Source organism: Thermobia domestica, chromosome 10 (assembly GCF_964235325.1).
Source record: "Thermobia domestica chromosome 10, izTheDome1.hap1.1, whole genome shotgun sequence".
Classification (NCBI taxonomy): domain Eukaryota; kingdom Metazoa; phylum Arthropoda; class Insecta; order Zygentoma; family Lepismatidae; genus Thermobia; species Thermobia domestica.
Window position 1 is genome coordinate 99,158,921 of NC_137463.1, and position 20,431 is coordinate 99,179,351.

At 37.3% G+C, this 20,431-nt stretch overlaps 1 protein-coding gene across 1 annotated transcript in view; it reads left to right on the top strand.

Moving 5' to 3' along the window:
- The first annotated feature begins 5,367 nt into the window (after positions 1-5,367).
- Positions 5,368-20,431, top strand: part of LOC145662603 (venom carboxylesterase-6-like) — an 86,146-nt gene continuing 71,082 nt past the window's right edge. The window contains exon 1 of the mRNA XM_081728319.1: positions 5,368-5,639. Coding sequence (XP_081584445.1) covers positions 5,451-5,639 — 189 coding nt within the window. The 5' untranslated portion in view covers positions 5,368-5,450. The remainder of the gene's footprint in view (positions 5,640-20,431) is intronic.

Consider the following 20,431-nt stretch of genomic DNA (forward strand, 5'->3'; position numbering starts at 1 on the left):
ACAGAAAGGATAATATTAATCAAATAATCATAGTAATGAATAATGAGGCTTGTTTTGTAAAAGTTATATTGAAACTGGGAATTAATGAACAACTTACATTTTTAATTCCACGCATGCTATTATATGTGTTATTACTCTTAGGATGACAGTGAATACTACAAGCATATGCGACGACATTTAAAGAAATACTTTTGCAGCTTCCCGAAACATGTTCGCTGCGATTAAGTACAGTTTTTACTTTCTTGGAATATATCAAAACTCAGCAATACTTAGAGTCACTCCACATTTCAGTTATACAAAATAATTCTAAAACCTAGAATTATGCTAAATATACTAAATTTAATTGTATATACAAAACTGTATACGTACACCCCTAAACTTCTATATTACACTGCAAAATTAATATTCATTACTAAGCTCCTTCGTGGCTAAGCGGTTAGCGTACACGCCTTTGACGTGGGAGACCCGGGGGAAGCTCACGTGGTTCGGACTCCACGTTGATTATTAAGTCCACGTCTCATATAACTTCGCTGCTGAACAGGATAAACTGAAAAAAATCAAATCAAAATATTCCTTATTATTACAAAGAAGAAAATACATTTTAGGAACTGTTGATTTTTGTGCAATTAAAGAATAACTTGTGAAAGACTTCTTTTCTTGCGAAATGTTATCTCAATTAGTTCCAGAGCGGCTTACTAACATATCGAGCCCTTGCAAGAAGAAATTAAAGTACGCTCGAATTGTGGCGCTCCAATAGGTTAATTTTGGGGCCATTTTTAGTGACAGTTCAAACGCAATTCCTGTAGCTTTCTTAATTCCACGGGAAGACAACCAATACGTACTCATGGAACGAAAAATATTTTATAGCACCATTTTTATTCTATGAACCAATAATACATAGAAAACTTTATATTTCCAAATGAAACTTTCCTTCCCCCTCTAGAAAGCGAAAGGGAACGAGGTTCCTGGAAAGTGTTCAGAAGTGAATGGGAATTTCCCTCCTTCTTCCCCTTCAATTACCACACTGCTGCTTACCATGGGCCAAATTACTATGAATTTCAATTAAATTATCATAGTATAATTATTTCCTTGATGACTTATCGATACTTTTCAGTGGAAAAAAGGATGAAATTTGAAAGTTCCAAATCAAGGTAAGTAGACCAACGTAAAGGGGGAAAAAAGAGTAAAATTTTCCATATAATTATGCGTACAATCCAAACTTAGATTTTCTGTGTAATTAAGCTTACAGTAGATACAAATTTTATGTCTATTTTTCTCACAACTTTATGGGTTAATTGTCCTGTGCTGTAAGCGCTCCATATAATAAACATAAGCTTCAGCAATTATTATAGTAGAAAGCAATGGATATATGAAGCAAAGCACTGTATTTTTTGTTTCTGATTTTTTTTTCTTAACTAATATCGATTGTTTTCGATCATTTTTACAAACAAACTCCCTACCAATTTTCCATATTTTCCATATAATTTATATATTACAGTGATTCAAAAATGTATTTTTTCCAGTACTTCGCTCCTCTAAAAACTCTCAGGCTGTGTGTCTCGAAAGCCAAGTAGTAGTATAAGTCCTATTGCTATTATTACAATTACAAATATCAATATCCAAAAGTGCCTGAAGTTCTTTTTTCACTTGGTTAGATGTACTCACCTCAGGTAAGTAGACAGAAACAAATGGAAAAGAAAGGGAACTGAAGGTCTTGAAAGTAAAACGAAGACAAATTTACCAGTCTTCAGAATATATTGTCTACAATGCAGTGAGCAAAGTGGGCCGGTAGATCAGACTGAGTCGGTGGATCGCAGTGGATCATGACGGGTGGTGGGTCGCAATGGGTCACGGTGGGTTGTGGGTCGCAGTGGGTCATGGTGGGTGGTGGGTCGCAGTAGGTCACGGTGGGTGGTGGGTCACAGTGGGTTACATGCTGTTGACCCACGACCCACTGACCCACTCAGAAAACTTGACCCACTGACCCACTCCATCTCTGCCATGTAAGGTAATGTAATATGATTAAAGAGGATAAAATAGATCAGAAACCTCCGAAATTTACAATTTTGGCAATTTTTTACCCATAAGAGGGGACGAGATGGACGCTAAACTTAAAAAAGTACAAACTCCGTCTTATTCTATCATACCAAATTCTTAAATTTGGCAATTTCCACAATTTCAGAGGGTAGTCTATGTATCCTTCTCAAAATTTCGGAGGCGGGCCAAGGTACACTTGCCAAGATCAAGAGAGCATTGATCCCTATGACGTCATTCTACGTGATTAGGTCACATGACGTCCCTCAGCCAATCAGAACCGAGTGCTCAAATGATGTTAATACTTCTAGCTGTTACACTTTTTCGACAGAGGGTCCCCACTTGAAATTGAACCCAGGACTGTTTGCACGAAATATTGGGTCTAGGAAAATTCGGTGTAGGAAAATTCGGTGTACAGAAAATTCGGTGTACAGAAAATTCGGTGTACGGAAAACTCGGTGTGGGGAAATTTTGGTGTACGGTAGATTCGGTGTAATACATATTGAATATTACTACTTACAATAATTTACGACATTTCATATTGTGAAAACGAAAACCATATAATGTAACGAATAAAATGTTATTACCTATTTCAAGAAAAGCAAATTTATTTTTCTGCCTTGAGTCCAATACCTCTTGCATGTCTTTTGCGGGGTATTACTATAAACTACTTTTCATCACACAATGAAGCTGACACTTTTTGTCAGAAATAAAACAATTACAACTATAAGTTCAGAGAATAGTTATAGGAACAACTAAAAACACCTTTCCTATATAGTACATCATAGAACAAGGTGATTCTTTTAAAACTCACGGATTTCATTTGGGGGTCTAGATTTTCTAACTGAAGTCCGATTTTCATGCGGTTTGTGGCAAATGATCAAGGAACGTTGGAAGATTTATGGAACTATGCTTACTGGTTTACATTCATTTGGGGTAATATAGGCCGCGCCTCTAGAAAAGCAGCAAACATTCGCCACTGTACCGAATTGGAATTAGGTGAGGTGCGGTATGGAGATTTGAGTTTCTTCGTTAGATGGTAACCTCGCGACGGTCAATAAGAAACAGGAAACTGGGCCTTCGTATTGAGAATTATGCTGTGCTACTGTACCAATATGATCAGGACGCAGTTACAATAATGTACTCTTTGGAGCAACGTGATTTTATCGTTAAAAAGATTTTAGAGGCCGGGATCTGTTGTTGCTACGCAAAGGGCAGCTACACGCAACTTTGCCTCACGTTCTGCCCCAAACAGGAACATAATATGGTCGCTAGTGAATAAATTGCAGGAAACAGGATCTCTTCTGAGTAAGGCAGGGAAGCATCGGACACCGCTGGCAGATGTTGTTGGACATAAAACTTAAAGATTTCATTTCATTTTACTAACACTTAATTTGTATTCTCACTAACACTTAATTTGTATTCTTCAATTTCGCTTCAAATATCCAATATCTCATTCGAACTGTAACGTACAATGCCGAATATTTGCTGTTTTTCTTGCGGCCTGCTCGATATTACCCCGGATGAATTTAAACCAGTAAACATAGTCCCATAAACCTCCCATTCTCCCTTGATAATTTGCAACAAACCGCATGAAAACCGGACTTTAGTTGGAAATTCTAGAGCCCAATGAATCCGGGAGTATCACTCTACATATACATATGTAAGATGCAAAAATATATTGATCAAAAAAGTCTTAGTGGAAAGGGCAATATAAAGCAGGATGGTTTTATCATATAATATTTGTACAAATAGTTTAATTCTCCTCCAATCAGACACTTTAGTTTGTTTGCCTTAAGGTAAACAAGTACTGCAACCCTATTGACTCCTTATTGACTTCTCCTCCAATCAGGCGTAGATACTTTAGTTGAGGCATTTATTTTTACACCTTTGAGTAACATAAATAAACTATGTCGTTTTTGTAGAATTTAAATTTAAATATTTATTTATAAAATATACATAAAATCGTCAGAACATTTTTGAAAAATCTACAATTTTCAACTTTACCTGTCTAGTAACCTACTTTTTTTTTTTAAAATATAAAATTCTAGGAGACATCCTCCAAAACAGCATAAAAACTTAAGTTTTAAATGAAATGTCGATTGGTATCGATGATCGCTTCGCTAAATCACACAAACGGACATCAATAAACAAATTTCTTGTTATGTAAGGGCCATGAAATGCTAAAATCTGTCGAAATCTAGAATTCAAATTATTTCACGATCACAATTTTTCAAAATTTGGTATAGCAGACAGTAAAAGTACGTTCTACACAAAGTTTGAACTTAAAACTAATACGCTCATTTATGCTCAAAGTTAAGTTTTTAATAAATACTACTGTCTACTACAACGAATCTTTCTTTACACCGAACATTCCCCACACCGAGTTTTCCGTACACCGAATTTTCTGTACACCGAATTTTCCTACACCGAGTTTTCTTACACCGAATTTTCCTACACTGAAATTTCCTACACCGAATTTTCCTGCTCCCCGAAATATTATATCATTAAAGACAACGCTACATGGGACCACCTGTCCGGTGTTGTGATGTTGCGATCGCGGTAACATTAAAGAAATGCCGCTTGAGTTGGTTGATATTTATTCATGTAAATACAGTATTCTTAACTATCACGGGGCTATATGATGAATGAGATTATTGACTTCTGAGCACATTTTAAACCTTGCTTTTTTTTTTTTTTTTTTTTTACCTGTCGTTATCAAGTGGAACTTGATTTACCGAGATTAACAAGATTTTACTGTAAGTTATTTTCTGTACGGAATCTTTTAATGCAACCAATAGTAGCCAGTGGCGTAGGGAAGGGGGGGCAGAGGGGCCGCCCCTCCCCCCCCAAAGAGGTCCGACAATGTACTTCGGTACTTTGACATTTGTAATTTTTTATATATTTTTATGTTTATATATTGCTTTGTTTGTAATGTTTCTATATGTACCTATAACAGAACTTGCCCCCCCCCCCAAACACACATCCTGGCTACGCTACTGATAGTAGCCAACGTACCAAGGGGTTTCCCTTATGTTTGAAGTCGATTTTGATAACTGAATTTCATCATCACAAATATTTTCTTTTACATGTATACGTGACGTCTAAGCACACTATACAAATAAAAGTTTATCTTAAAATAGCGCGTGAAGATTGTTTTATCTAATGCCCATCACTAAAGAGTGAAATAAAAGCATAAATAATGTGATAAAAATTATAGGCAATAAAAATAAAAGAGGTTCCTCCTCCCAAACTAAGTTATCAATAATTGTTATCTCTGGTTAGTCTAAACTTAGTGCAGCGAACGAAACTGGTTATTCTATTTGACCTGTGCCCCAAGGACATCTTCTTTCTACGCTCGGCAACAGCATTGCTAATTTCAGTAACATTGTGGGAGTCTTCAAGCGCGTGTCGAGATGAAGTGGGCTTTGTTTGTGCTTGTATCTGCTGGGTTATATTTCAGTGAATCTAAATATTCTCCTGTTGTAAACGTAGCGCAGGGTCCCATACAAGGAACTGTTAAGAAATCATTTTCTGGAAAGGAATATTTTGCTTTTCACGGAATTCCATACGCTAAGCCACCAATAGGAGAACTCCGATTCCAGGTACGCTACTATTTATTTCTTTTTCATTACTAAACTACTGATGACGCCAGACAGGGACAGGGGTTTAGCGCTCCCTAGTGACCACCTGCCCCTCAGAAATGTTGTAATGTAAATCAAGTAGGGTACTATCTTTTTGCAACCAGAGCCCTGCAAGCCCAGGCCCAGCCCGGGTCGGATGGATCTGTATTCTGTGCCCGGCTCGACCCGACCCGGCCCGAATCTCGAGCCGGGCAGAGAACGGGCCGGGCACAAACGGGCCGGGCGTAACCGGCCTTAGAACAACCAAGTTGATAAGTCATGTCAATCCTTCAATATGCAATGGAAAATAAGAAATGTGTCGTCATAATATTGCAATGTCTATTTGTCCTTCTCGAATGGGAAAATTATGTGAAAGATTACCCAAGGTTTGTTTTCTATATCCCTATTCTGTCTGTCTATTTGTTATCTGTGCTTGCTCTGTCCAGCCATGTTTATTATGGTCTAATACAGCTCATGGACGTAAAAGTCTTATACTACACTCATTAGTGCATTACGAGTAACAGAGAAGATATGTAAAACTGTTACACCATATTCAGGGCCGTACCGTGGGGGGGCGGGGCGACGGCCCCAGGCGCCGAAGAAAGGGGGCGAAAAATTCGGGAGAGAAAAAAGGAAAAAAGATAGGAAAAATTGCTTGGAATATATGTATGGGGGCGCCGTCGTATACTCTCGCCCCGGGCGCTGATTTTCCACGGCACGGCCCTGACCATGTGATACTAATACTACAACTACTACTGCTAATACTACTATTACTATTACGATTACGAATGCTATGCTAATTCCACTATTGCTGCCACTGCTACTACTATTACTATTACCACTACTGCTACTACTCATTACTATACTAATACGACAGCGAATACCACTACTGCTATTACTAGTAATATGAAAACAAGACAATAAAAATAAAATCTTTGAGTTTTACGTCCCACAATTATGCCGGCTAGGCTAAAAGAGACGGTGATGATGAGAAATAAATGAAATGGTTGAATGAATAAAGTGGGAGGAAACTGGAGAACGCCGAGAAATCCCACACACTGTGTTTGTCCACCAGAAAGCTCACATAGCACAAGCAGGGATTGATCCGACGACCTCTAGCACCAGATGTGAGTGCTTTTCCTACTGAGCAATCATTGTCCCTCGTAGATCAAGCATGGGTTCACATTCTACGCAGACCGGCCATAATAAGTAGCATTATTCTGTTTTTTTTTCTGTACTTAGAAGGTAAATTCGGTACCACCTGACATGTCAGTAGTAGTAGTAGTATTACAATCCTTTACAGTCTTGAATAAAGAGTCAGTTTCCCAAACACATTACGATTAGCATAGGCTGACAGTAGAGACCTGCACGGGCCGAATTTTTCGGCCCGAGCCCAATCCAGCCCGAATGTACCCAGGCCCGGCCCAGCCCGGGCCCGAAAAGTTTTGGAGATTTTCGGCCCGAGCCCGGCCCGGCCCAATAGGTTTTTTAAAATTATTGGCCCAAGCCCGGCCCGGGCCCGATAAATTTTTAAAAAATTGAGCTCGAGCCTCAATCTTTCTCAAAATTTAGTACTAATTTGACCTAACCCTCAGAAACATTTTGTAAACTCTGGTTCACAACCTGACGCTTGCCTACCGAATAGTACCATTGCCTCCTAGAACTTTGCCTGTCATCGAGAGAACAAAATCTCCATTTCCTGTAAGAAAAATCTAACTTAATTGATTTTTAGCATAAGTGAAGATTGCAATATTGTTCAGCGACAGGCAAAACTTTCCTACCCCTTCTTGTCATATTTTGGGTTCAGTGAAGGTCAAGATCAGAGCTCAATTTACCGCGCAATGCCTACAATCCTCTATAGTGAAAGTGGAGCCGCTAAGCAACAAAAACTGTAAATAGCTATTACATTCTTTGTAACATTTTTCACGGACACACTTCTTCAACGTTTGGCTTTATTCCAATTATCGTTTAACGAAAATCAATAATTATTAAAGAATTGCAATTAATCGGCCCCAGCCCGGTCCGACCTGAAGAGAAATCAGTGTCGGCCCGCCCAAGCCCGGCCCAGCAGAAAGAAATAACAGAGTTGGCCCGCCCAAGCCCGGCCCGCGGGCTGGGCCGGGCCCGGCCCATGCAAGTCTCTAGCTGACAGTAAGACCGTACCAACACGGCAAAGGCAGGGGTAGTGGAGGACATTAAAAATAAAAGGTTGACAACATTAGTTTCCGATCCTTCTTTCAAAGTGTCCAGGCCGAGCCGGGCCGGGCCGGAAATACATGTGCCCGGTTCGGCCCTATAGCATTTGTGTCCGACCCGGAATGTACCCGGCCCGGTTAGGGCTCGATCCAGTTTGATATTACTTGAAAGGGCCAGAGCGGGCCGGGCCGGGCACATTCCGGGCCAAACCGGGCGCGCCCGACCCGTGCAGGGCTCTGTTTGCAACACAAAAAAAGCTGCCCCTCACAAAATTTTCTGTCCCGGGAAGGTAAAGCTAGAAAGTTGCGTCGTCATTCTACCAAACACTTTACTATGATAATCAACATATTTCAAATATAATTTCACGTTTATTTGTCTTTCAATACTGAAAAGTAGTGCAGTGGTTTAGAGCACTTTACAAATGATTTAACAAAACACTGTTTGGGCTCAATGACATCCTTCATATGACACACGATGAGTTTTACGGGCTCATAAGAAAAACATGTAGATTTTCAGTGATTCTTACGCCTGTGTACTCTGATAGACCTTGTAGTTAATTTTCATGCAATGCTTCGACATACACAGAAGCATACGGCAAAGGAGAATATATATCGATTTCGTGAGAACAGAGAGATAGAGAGTAGAAAATTCCGTTTGTTAGAATTGCTTAGGAGCTTAGGAGTAATACTCTTTATCTGTGTGGCATTTCGTTATCTCGGAATCTGTACTTGTCACTCCAGATCATGGGTCATGAATCTCTCCACCTCTGCACAAGAAAGCAGCTGAATCATTTGAAATGAATTTTTGAACATAGTATTTGCTTCGAGATGTGATTTTGTTTCACTCTGATAATCAACTATCCAATAACTGAGGTAATTGATCTCCAAAATGCCCATTGCGATGCAAAGTAGCCAATTTATCGTTGTTACGGCTGGTCTCTGCGCATATACATTGATTTCAACTTCCTAAAGCTTGCACCAACGTTGTAAGAAATAACCATTACACCACCCATTTTGTTCAAACTTATCATATGCTTTTTATTTTATTTTATTTTATTTTATTTTGATTTTTAACCGAAGATAGGAGAGAAGAATATACTGATTATGAAAAAAAAAAAAAAATCGAATTCGAGATTTCAACACATTTACTCATTTCATAGCCCCTACATATGAGGGATGCTAGAGGGTATGGGGACAGGAAAGAGAGGGACGGAGCAAAAGAGGTTTTAATTGATGGACGATATCAAAACAGAAAATCGTACGTGAAGACAGAGTTGCCTGAAGACCGTGGAGCATGAAAACTTCTCAGCTGCGGCAAATGTCTTGCCAATAATGGTAGAATATATATACATATATACCCGGTTGACCGGGACTTTTATTTCTTCGGATGAAACAAATAGCACAAGAAGCACCAAACTAGGTCAGCTTTTCAAAGTATTCTCCGTACGTTGCCATCGTTGTGGGCATGGGCGGCGATTAGGGGGGGGCAAAGGGGGGCAGTTGCCCCCCCACTTTTTTGAAATTACCCATTAATGTATATAGTTTCATTTGGAAATATAAAGTTTTGTATGTATTATTGGTTCATAGAATAAAAATGTTGCCATAAAATATTTGTCGTTCCATGAGTACGTATTGGTTGTCTTCCCGTGGAATTAAGAAAGCTACAGGAATTGCGTTTAAACTGCCACTAAAAATGGACCAAAAATTAACCTATTGGAGCTCCACAATTCGAGCGTACTTTAATTTCTACTTGCAAGGGCTCGATATGTTAGTCAGCCGCTCTGGAAGTAATTGAGATAACATTTCGCAAGAAAATAAGTCCTTCACAAGTTATTCTTTATTTGCACAAAAATCAACAGTTTCTAAAATGTATTTTCTTCTTTCTAATAATAAGGAATATTTTGATTTGGTTTTCTTCAGTTTAACATCCTGTTCAGCAGCGAAGTTATGCGAGACGTGGACTTAATTATCAACGTGGAGTCCGAACCACGTGACCTCCTCCCGGGGAATCGAGCCCGGGTCTCCCACGTCAAAGGCGTGTACGCTAACCGCTTAGCCACGAAGGAGATCAGTAAGGAATATTCATTTTGCAGTATAATATAGGAGTTTAGGGGTGTACATATACAGTTTTGTACTTACAATTCAATTTATTAAATTTAGCATAATTCTAGGTTTTAGGATTATTTTGTATAACTGGAATGTGGAGTCACTAAGTATTGCTGAGTTTTGATATATTCCAAGAAAGTGAAAATTGTACTTAATGGTAGCGAACATGTTTCGGGAAGCTGCAAAAGTATTTCTTTAAATGTCGTAGCATATGCTTGTAGTGTTCACTGTCATCCTAAGAGTAATAACATATATAATAGCATGCGTGGAATTAAAAATATAAGTTGTTCATTAATTTCGAGTTTCAATATAACTTTTGCAAAACAAGCCTCATCATTCATTACTATGTCAAATCCTTTGATTAATATTTGATTAATATTATCCTTTCTGTTTATTTGTTTTGCAAATTTATTAAATATACCTCTAATCTGATCACACAATTTTCCAGACAGATATTCATGAGCAAGGAATCAAATCTCATCCTTCGTTGTTTAAGAGTACAAAGGGCTAGTGCCTACTTGCGTTTCTCTTGTCAATTTACTTCATAAAATATGAAATACGATATACGGTATTTTAACGGAAAAAGATAGTATCCTATTAGTTATACAACCTTTCGTCAAACAGTGTTACAAGTAACCAGGAAAACTAACATTGATATCAAATATTCAGATCATGTCTTGCCCCCCCCCCCACTTTTAACGTCCAACCGCCGCCACTGGTTGTGGCAGCTCCCTGATTGCTTTGGCGCAGAAAGAACTTGGTTATTGTCGTAGCCACTGGAGGACATCGTTCCGCAGTGCTTCATCTGTCGTGAATTTCTTCCCTCCCAGATGGTCTTTAAGGGGTGCAAACAAATGATAATCACTGGGAGCTAAATCTGGACTGTAGGGGATTTGACAGAACTGTTCGCAGACCGTCATGCGTGTCCACTGCTGATCAAAATTCAACTGGCGTGGAACCCACCTTGCACAGATTTTGCGGAAGCGTAAGTGGTCGTGAATGATTGTCTCAACACTCCCGACACTGATATTCACCTCGGAAGCAATATCCCGCACTGTTACTCGCCGGTTCTCAAGAATCATTTGCTCAACACTTGCGATATTCACTGGTGTGATTGCAGTCGGGCGAACGTGTCCATGTGCTTCATCTGTCACCAGCTCCCGTTCTTAGCGAAACTGTTTACACCATTCGTACACTCTTGTCCGTGACATCGTTTGTTCATAATAGTCTGCTTGCAATCTTCTGAAAATCTCAGCTGGTTTAATTAACTTTCTCCTTCACAAGAAATTTGATTACACACCGCTGCTCCACAGCCACAGACACACTGCTTGCCGCCATGTTCGCTGCAACTGCTGCACATGCGTCAAATACATCATATCGGGCGCTAGTTACTCGAGAAGGAATGCATTACGTCACCCGCAAGTTTCATCATGATCCGGTTTTTCATTGATTATTTACGTACGAAAATCGCGGTCAACCTTGAATATATATATATATATATATATATATATATATATATATATATATATATATATATATATGATGACCAGGGCCCGGATCTTGTTGACCTAAAATTTTCTAAAAAGTGACCAATAAAATGACACTAAAATTCCTGTAAAATGACACTAAAATTCACAAAAATTGACTAATTTTTTTAAAACGTTTATTTCGTTAAACATTGTTATTTTTGAATATCTATTAGATTTTAATTACCATTTCTGACAGATAAGGTTTTTATTTGAAGTTGGCTTGTCTTATCCGTAAGAGAAAAAAGTTGACTTGTCAACAAGATCCGGGCCCTGATGATGACACATGGAATTCAAGCCATTTATCAATGGTTGTCCATCTATTCTTCCGTTGGGCAGAAGCCATATCATTCAACATATCTGGGCCAAACCCAAAAGATAAAGTAGTTTACTGAAGAGTAAAAGAAAAAAACCTGAAAACGTGATTTTCTAAAAAAAAAAAAAAAATCTCTGACGATTATTTTTATTTTTTAAATCACTAGCGTCGATTACCTGCTAGGTTGAAATAAAAACTTTAAATTCACAACTCCTTTATATATATATATATATATATATATATATATATATATATATATATATATATATATATATATCCCCTCCTCCACCAAGTTGCGGGGCCGAATTTGGATTTAAACGCATCGGAAGTGTCACTGTTCATCTCAGCGACCCCCCAAAACCTATCGATTCGACATTAATATCGGCCATTTTCGATCATTTTTATATATCTTCCCCTCCCCTCCTTAAGTTGTACCGTCAAAGTAAAGTGATAAAAAAACAAAAAACATTCCAGGCCCGAACCTCATCTATGCTGGAAACTGGATCGAAATCAGTCGATTGGTCCAAGAGGTATGAAGTAACAAACATAGTGAGTTTACAGATTAACAACCCTATAATATAGTATAAGTCGTTATTCTAGAAAGAAACCAGAAGAGGTAGTTGACTCTTAGGGGAAGTTCTTTAAGGAGCAATTTTGTTTATATTTCATTTTTAAAAAAACTTTCATTAACAAAACTGTAATATTTTACGTCATTTTTAATTTAAAAATTTACAAATGGTAATATACTCTTGGAGTGAGTTGTTTACTAACGGCTTAAAAAAGCAATTGGTTTTGTTCTTATTTCATAAATAACTGAATATTTCGTTTACAGTCCTACAATACGGCATAAATCATTTGGCATGGAAAAGTCTACAAGAGGTGGTTTACTCTTGGATTCAGATTTTTTTTTCTGACGATTTTCGGAAACACCGTTACGTTGATTTTGTTCAGATTTCATAAATAAATAATTCTCTAATAACTCCACAATATGAGATAAATATTTTCTCATAAAGAGTTAGCTTCCTCTTGGGAATGAGTTTTCTCCGGAAAAAAAATGAAATGAAATGAAATCTTCGAGTTTAACTTCCAAACCACGATTATACCCTTTAGACTAAGGGAGACGGATGATTAAAGCAAGTGAATGATGATGGAATTGAATTGGTGGAATGATAATGTGAAAGGAAACGGGAGTACCCGAGGAAACTCACGAGCACTATATTGTCCACCACAAACTTACTTGGACGGGTATCGAGCCAGGGACCCCACGCACCAGATGTAAGCGCTCTACCATTGAGCCATTATGCCCCCTTTCTTCGGACAAAATTTTCGGAAAATACCTATTATAATTTTGTTCATATTTCGTAAATAGTCTCCGTAATAACTGCAATATGACATAATTTAAGAACTGTGAGCGAGAAAGCTTAGTGCGACTGTCCGTACTTTTTATTTATTTATTTATTTTCTTATCGTTTTAAAGCTCTTTCATTAATTTACATTTTTTTTTCAATTTTCAGTTAGATAAAGTTCTGTGTAAAAGGAAAATGATAAACTACCTGTTTTAATCAATGTTGTAGTCTGGGGGAAAGGATGGAGTTTGCAGGTTAGAACCTTGAATATATTTAAAAGTACTGTTGCTGTGGTATTGCGAAGGATACGTACCTCCAAGATGGACAGCTTTAGGAATTCGCAATTAGAGAATGATAGTATGGAGTAGCAAATTATATTTATTATATACAATAGGTCGTATTTTAGAAATGGTTTTCAGTGAAAAATGTATTTGTAAAATACAAAAAATACGTACATAGGCCTAGTTAATTAGTTTAGCCTTAAAAACTATTGTATTAGAAACTAACTAAAATGCTTGTTCACCGCAAGGGAAGAACATAAAAATATTTGAACTCTCCATCCACCCTTAGGATACACATTTCAATGAAAATGTAATGATAAAAGTTCGCAAGATAATTTATTTTTTACATAAATGTATCCATTTAGTGTATATCCTTTAATTAGAATGGCATGATAAGAATCCAGTTTCAGATAGGTACTACGTTCTAAAATTCATTTGGAACAGGTCGGCCGTTTTCCGTGTTGTGATCACAAGCAGCAGATAACGTCGATTTTGGACCTTTCATTTTCTACCTTCCCCTCTCCCTCCAGTGCTGATGAAGGCTGTACGTGGATTTAAACTACATTGGAAAGTACTACACTGTTCATCCCAGTGACCCCGAAAATTATGGATTGGATACATATCGGTCGTTTATGATTATTTTTACATGTCGTTCCTTCCCCTTCTCACTGATACTGATGAGGAATGACCTTGAATCTTAACGGCAACGGGTATGCCATTATTCATCCCGGCGATTTCGAAAATTATGGATTCGACACTAATATCGATCGTCTAAAAATTTTTATTTGTCACCGCTTCCAATTCCCTAAGGACTCTAAAGGGGCCTTTACTTCCATAATATTTTTTTTTCAGAATGTCATATGTATACCAAGTTTATTTGAAATTGCTACAAACGTTCCAGAGTTTTGCTGGAACATATACATAGATACATCAATTTTTATACATACAGACAGGCACGTAGCCAAGGGGTGGGCCCGGGGGGTCCGGACGCCCCCTTGAGAACCAGAAATGAAAAATATTAAAGAAGAATGAAACAAAAAGAAACGAGAAAAAGAAGAATTAGCGATAAAAATATAAAGCTACAGCAAGTGTTTGGTTATTCTTTCTTATGAGGAGCTTTTTGTGGAGGAAACGGGGGAGGGATGTCAATTTGGAAATATATATTATTGTAACGGAGCATTCCGAATTCCATCTGGCTCCATACCAATCCTATGGACTACAAGTAACTATCGATAAACTGTTTGGATCAGATAGACCCTCAGGTAGAACTTAAGAAATGACCACAATTACCAATAATATGAGCCTGGCCACATAGATTAAAGTTACACTTGTTAAAGAAATTTTAAATTTCGCGGCAACACTAATCCATTTTATAGGTTGTCTTTACTGCCGAAAGAGATCTCGTTGCTATCCTTGACGGAATTAAACGAAGATAAGAGAAAGAAGACAAGAAGAACCGAGTTCGAATGATCTCGGAAAAGTATACTTTCATTAGTTTTTAATATTCTTTTACTCGAGGTTTCTTCATAGTTCGTTATTAAAACACTTACTAACATATCCTTATTTTATTGTCCTAACAAACCAATATGGGTATGTTGCCAGTAAAAAAGTTTAGACTGATCGAGCCCCTGGTATGTAACCACAGTATTTCATGTCACGCCTCCCCCCTCCATTACGAAATCCTGGCTAAACGAACCAATATATGTTACCAGTAAAATAATTTAGAATGATCGAGTCTCTGGTATGATAACCACAGTCTAAATCCTGGCTACGTGCCTGATACAGATATAGAATATCTAAATATTTTCGCCTAGATCTTTATGTAACCAGTAACTCAAATGTTTTGAAGTTTACACATTAACGATACTCACAGAGTAATATGATCTTGCATTGTAAATAGAATACATGCAGGCAGCGCCAACCGACGATCCAAATGGTGTGTCTGCAAGACTGAAAGATGGCTTCATTCACACCGCGGTACACCAGGGGTTTTGGAGATATGAAATACACCCCAAGGAACAGGAGGAGGGGAAAATCTCGGATTTTTTTAAAAATTCAACAATTGAAATTAGTATTTCAGAGCTTTATGAACGCAAAACTAGATTAAATTAATAGGCATTAAAAGTTAATATTTTATTGACTATTTTTTTTTTCGATGTAAATGTGTAAAAGAACTACTGATTAGTCGTTTGAACTATCTTTTTCAATGGACGCTCAAATAAACTAGGTTAAATGATTACCCTGAAATGTAATTTAATAATAATATTTTGTTAATAACTTCATTTAAAATACTTTTTTAAATAATAATCAAACTTTAAAATTCAGTCATAGATGACTGTAAAAAAAAACAAAAAAAAACAATGTATTAAAAACAAAGTAAATAAGTAATAATTTACCATTTCAATGTTTTACAATTTTTACCATGGTAGAAAATAAAACTACCAGTATCTCCTACTACAACATTTATTTGTTATTTGTTTCAAAGTAACTTTGTAATGGAAAGTAAACTAAATGCACGGAAAACAAATGAAATGTAGTTAAAAATAGTACCGTATCTATTATGTTATTTGTTTCAGTTTACGGAGTAGGTTTTAAGAGCAATGCATACAGTTATTTCAGTAAATAGGAGACTTGTAAGTACAGAATATTTACAAAGTTATAGTAGATTTAGAGCATACAGTAAAACCTCTGAATAACGGACATGGATGGGACACCATTATTTGTCCGTAGATGAGAAGCACAGACTAGAATACATACAGACGAGCAACTTCCTATATGCGCTATTGATATCAATTTCTGCACAGCGAAATAACCAATCAACGCTCTCGGTGGGTGAGATCTGTATCGTCGTGTGTGGATGGCGCTGCCATCCGTCTTGGAACGTGACGTCATGAGTTGTCATAGTAATCGGCGGATTGTTTTTGTCTGCATCACATCTCAGTGTTATGGGGCGTTTACACTTAGTCGATTTGCGTTCGATTCAGTTGAATTGACGTCACTTTCAACTTAATCGACCGTGTAAACGGGAATTCAACTTAATCGCCTGTTGATCGAAAGCGACTAATCGACTGGAAACTGAATTGAAAGACGTTCTATTTTCTGTGGTTGAAATAATTGAACACATCTATCGATCTGATTCGGCCTAGTTGCTTCGATTTAGTGGCAAATGCAGCGAGTCGATTTAGTCGTGCGACTAAATCGACCAAGTGTAAACGCCCCATTAGATGTAGTGCAGAAAGATAAGCTAATCTTCACTTTTTTATATTACTGTCTCTGGACTGGACGTTCCTTTTCAGCTCTTTTCATATTAACAAATTTTTCTTTTGAAGAGTTCACTTTGAAAATATCTAAGTTGCGCGAAGTACGCCAACAGAAAAAAGCTGTTCCCCAAATGAAACTAAAGGAGCGAAAGAGTAATAGTTACTTTCGAAATTTCCACGTAGGTGACGTCAGATGGACTGGTTAGTTCCGTCGTCGCGTGTTAGAGGTGCTACTGTCGCCAAGTTTCCAGTTTTTCGCTGAGTTTGAAGTCTATATTCTAGTCTGTGGATGAGAAGTGCCCGTTACAAACAGGTTACACAAATTTAAATTAACCACAGCTCATGTGATTGTTATATTCAATATCCAGTAAACAAACTACACTGACAAGGGAAGAGAGGGAGATTATATATCGTGGTGTATAATCCATGTGGAAGATGGTTTATACACCAGTCGAAAGCACTAATGACACTTATTACGAAACTGTAATTTAAAAAATTCCGAATGCATATACTGTGCGAGTTATATGAATATACAAGGTGGCCAAAAAAATCCGTTTCCACCCTTAGAAATCGCAAACAATGGGACATACGCCAAAACAAGGAAACATGTGTTTGATCATTTTAAAAGTACAATGTATCGAAGCAAAATGTGTTGTCCCAGCGCCAACCGCAGGGTCCCGTGCGGGGTTCAAGTTAAAAATTGCAAATGGTAAGGGGGTCAAGTAACCTGTTGTTAAATGAAAGAAGACGGAACAAGTCTCGACTCTCTAAAATTACCCAGTAAAAATATCAGCAAAAACGTCAGTGTAAAGTCTATGGCCACCCCCACCCCTCCAAAAAACACAGAAACGGTGAAACAGATATCAAAACAGGAAAACACATTACAACGATAACGTACGTTGTATATTTAGTAATCCGGACAGAAGTGCTATATTTACAAGCATTAGCCAGAAAATTAAAAGAAGAAAGAATAAGAAAAAATGTAAGTAGTATTTATAGATTGAGTAATATTTTTGTTAATACGTTGCTATGGTGATGGTATTCGTTGTTAAGGATATACTCGTTGTCAAGGACATGTTTATAATATATAATTATGAGAAACGCTATTATAGTCAGACATGTAATTTTGAATTGTGAAGGTAAACAAGCTATTATCGTAAAATGTAGAGTTCTGTGAATTCGAGACTGGTATATGTTTCTTTGTTATCTTAAATATGAGTAGCATATAAATAAACAGGTACTAACAATGCACTAACAAAATAAAAGAGGTACTAACAATGCACTAACGAATAACACTAATGTTTTCGTTCGTACTTGTAGTGGGGGCTAAGTTCACGCTATTTCCCCAAGTTTTCTTTACTTGTAACATTAGTGCTTCCTAGTGCTCCAACACCTAAGTTTAGTGCCTCATCAGTGTAGGTGCTACAATTAAAAAACCTTTGCGGGGTAGCGTGAATTTGGTTCCCACTTCAAGCACTAACGAAAAATAAATCCATTCGTTAATGTATCGTTAGCGCTTCTACAAAACACTCATAGTTCCGTTAATGCTTAACTATTGATGTAGATATGGCCAATTATATGCCACGAAAATCCCATAAGAAATTCATGGGGAATTTTTCATTGCGTCAAATTTTCGCCAAAATCAAAACCACTAATGACCTCTTCTACTGAAATCGTTAGTGCTTCATTAATGTACGTGCTACAAATTAAAAAAAAAAAACCCTTTGGAAGCCTTCATGAAGCCTTTGGTTGGTCACTTCAACCAATAACGAAAAACTTAGAGCCGTTCGTTAGTGCATCGTTCGTGCTTCTAGAAAACAATTTGTTTCGTTAGTGCTTCACTATTAGTGTAGTTATAGCCAGTTACATGTCAGAAAACTCACATAAAAAATTTAAGGGGAGTTTTTCACTGTCAAATTTCTCTCAAATTAAAAAGCACTAATGAACTCTTCTAGTGCAATCCTTAGAGCATCGTTAGTGCTTCTTCGTGCACCAACCTCTAACGTTAGTGCTTTATTAGTGTAGGTGCTACAAGTAAAATATCTTTGGTGGTCAGTGTGAATTTGCGCCCACTTCAAGCACTAACAAAGTGATTACTGCATTCGTTAGTGCTTCTAGAAAATAATGACAGTTTGTATGGAATTTGATATTTCTGAAGTTGGCCTCCACCAAAAATTTTGAATAAATCCCAAAGTGTGGTAGCACTAACGTTTGCTTAGTAAGTTAAAGTGCACTAACGACTACCGTTAACCATATATTTCTACGTCAATTTATATGAAATCTGATATTTCTGAAGTTGGCCCCCCACCAAAAATCTTGAATAAATCCCAAAATATGGTAGCACTAACGTTAATGCTTAGTGCGTTTAAGTGCACTAACGATATATATTTCTACCCGTTAACCCCATATTTCTACCTCTATTTGTATAGAATTTGATATTTCTGAAGTTGGCCTTCCACTGAAAATTTTGAATAAAACAAAAAAATATGGTAGCATACACGTTAGTGCTTAGTGCGTTTAAGTGCACTAACGATGCACTAACGATTGCCGTTAACCCATGTTTCTACGTCAATTTGTATAGAATTTGATATTTCTGAAGTTGGCCCCCCACCAAAAATCTTGAATAAATCCCAAACTATGGTAGCACTAACTGTAGTGCTTAGTGTGTTTAAGTACACTAACGATGAGTTATGTTTTGTGAAAATCCGTCTGCATAAAGATGGGTGTGGGGCTAACTTCATATGAAGTTGGTCCCCCCACAAAAAGTCTTCAATATCTCGTAAACGCTGATAGCACTAACGTTAGTTGTTAGTGCACTAACGATGCACAACTTTTGGTGTAATTTGGGAGAGGTGGCGGGCCAACTTCAGGCACGTCAAATGGCAAGTGAGGTCAAGTAGCATATCGTTGGAAAGCTGTTGGGAAATAAAAGAAGACGGATTAAGTCTCGACTCTCTAAAATTACCCTGTGCAAAATGGCGGCCGGTCGAAATGTACTTCCTCATTTCGATTCTCCGAGCGCATTCTCTTTCCATTTTGCAATCGGCACTTGTTGTCATTGTGAGACACTTGCACGTATTCACTGTTCCTAGTACAAGAAAATTCTTTGTTTGAAACATTTTTTTAACTTGAAAATCCCGACAAGGAGCATAAGTACCACCATTGTAAATTATATGTTAACTAGTTGGTTCTATACTCAAAGATGTCAAATGTTTTCTTTTCTTTATTCCTTAATTTAATTTTATTTTATTTTATTTCTTTGTTTATTTAAATATTACTGGGCCCAAAGAGCAGAATCTCACAGTAGGGATATTTTCTTTCTTTTCATTCAGTACAAGAATTAAAGTGAAAACAAACTAAAATCTGACTACAGAAAGAAGAACTAAAACTCAAGATTTTTGCAAGTATTATCGTAGACCGTTCAGACATATTCCATTTGCTTTCATGTAACAACAGGTTTCAAACGATATCCTACTTGATCCCCGTTGCCATTTGAACATTTTTAGTAGGACCCGTCTGGGACCCTGGAACAAATATTTTATTTTCTTTCAATCATTGTACTCTTGAAATGATGATATACGTAATAACCACACAATGCCTCAGTTCGTACATATATTGAGTAAAAACTCTTCACGTGTATGGCACAAAAAAGGATAGGATTTCCTACAAGATATGTCATAACATTTTTCCGAAGATAAATCCTAAGATATTTTCTAGAATTGATCTCGTAGTGTATAGCACGCC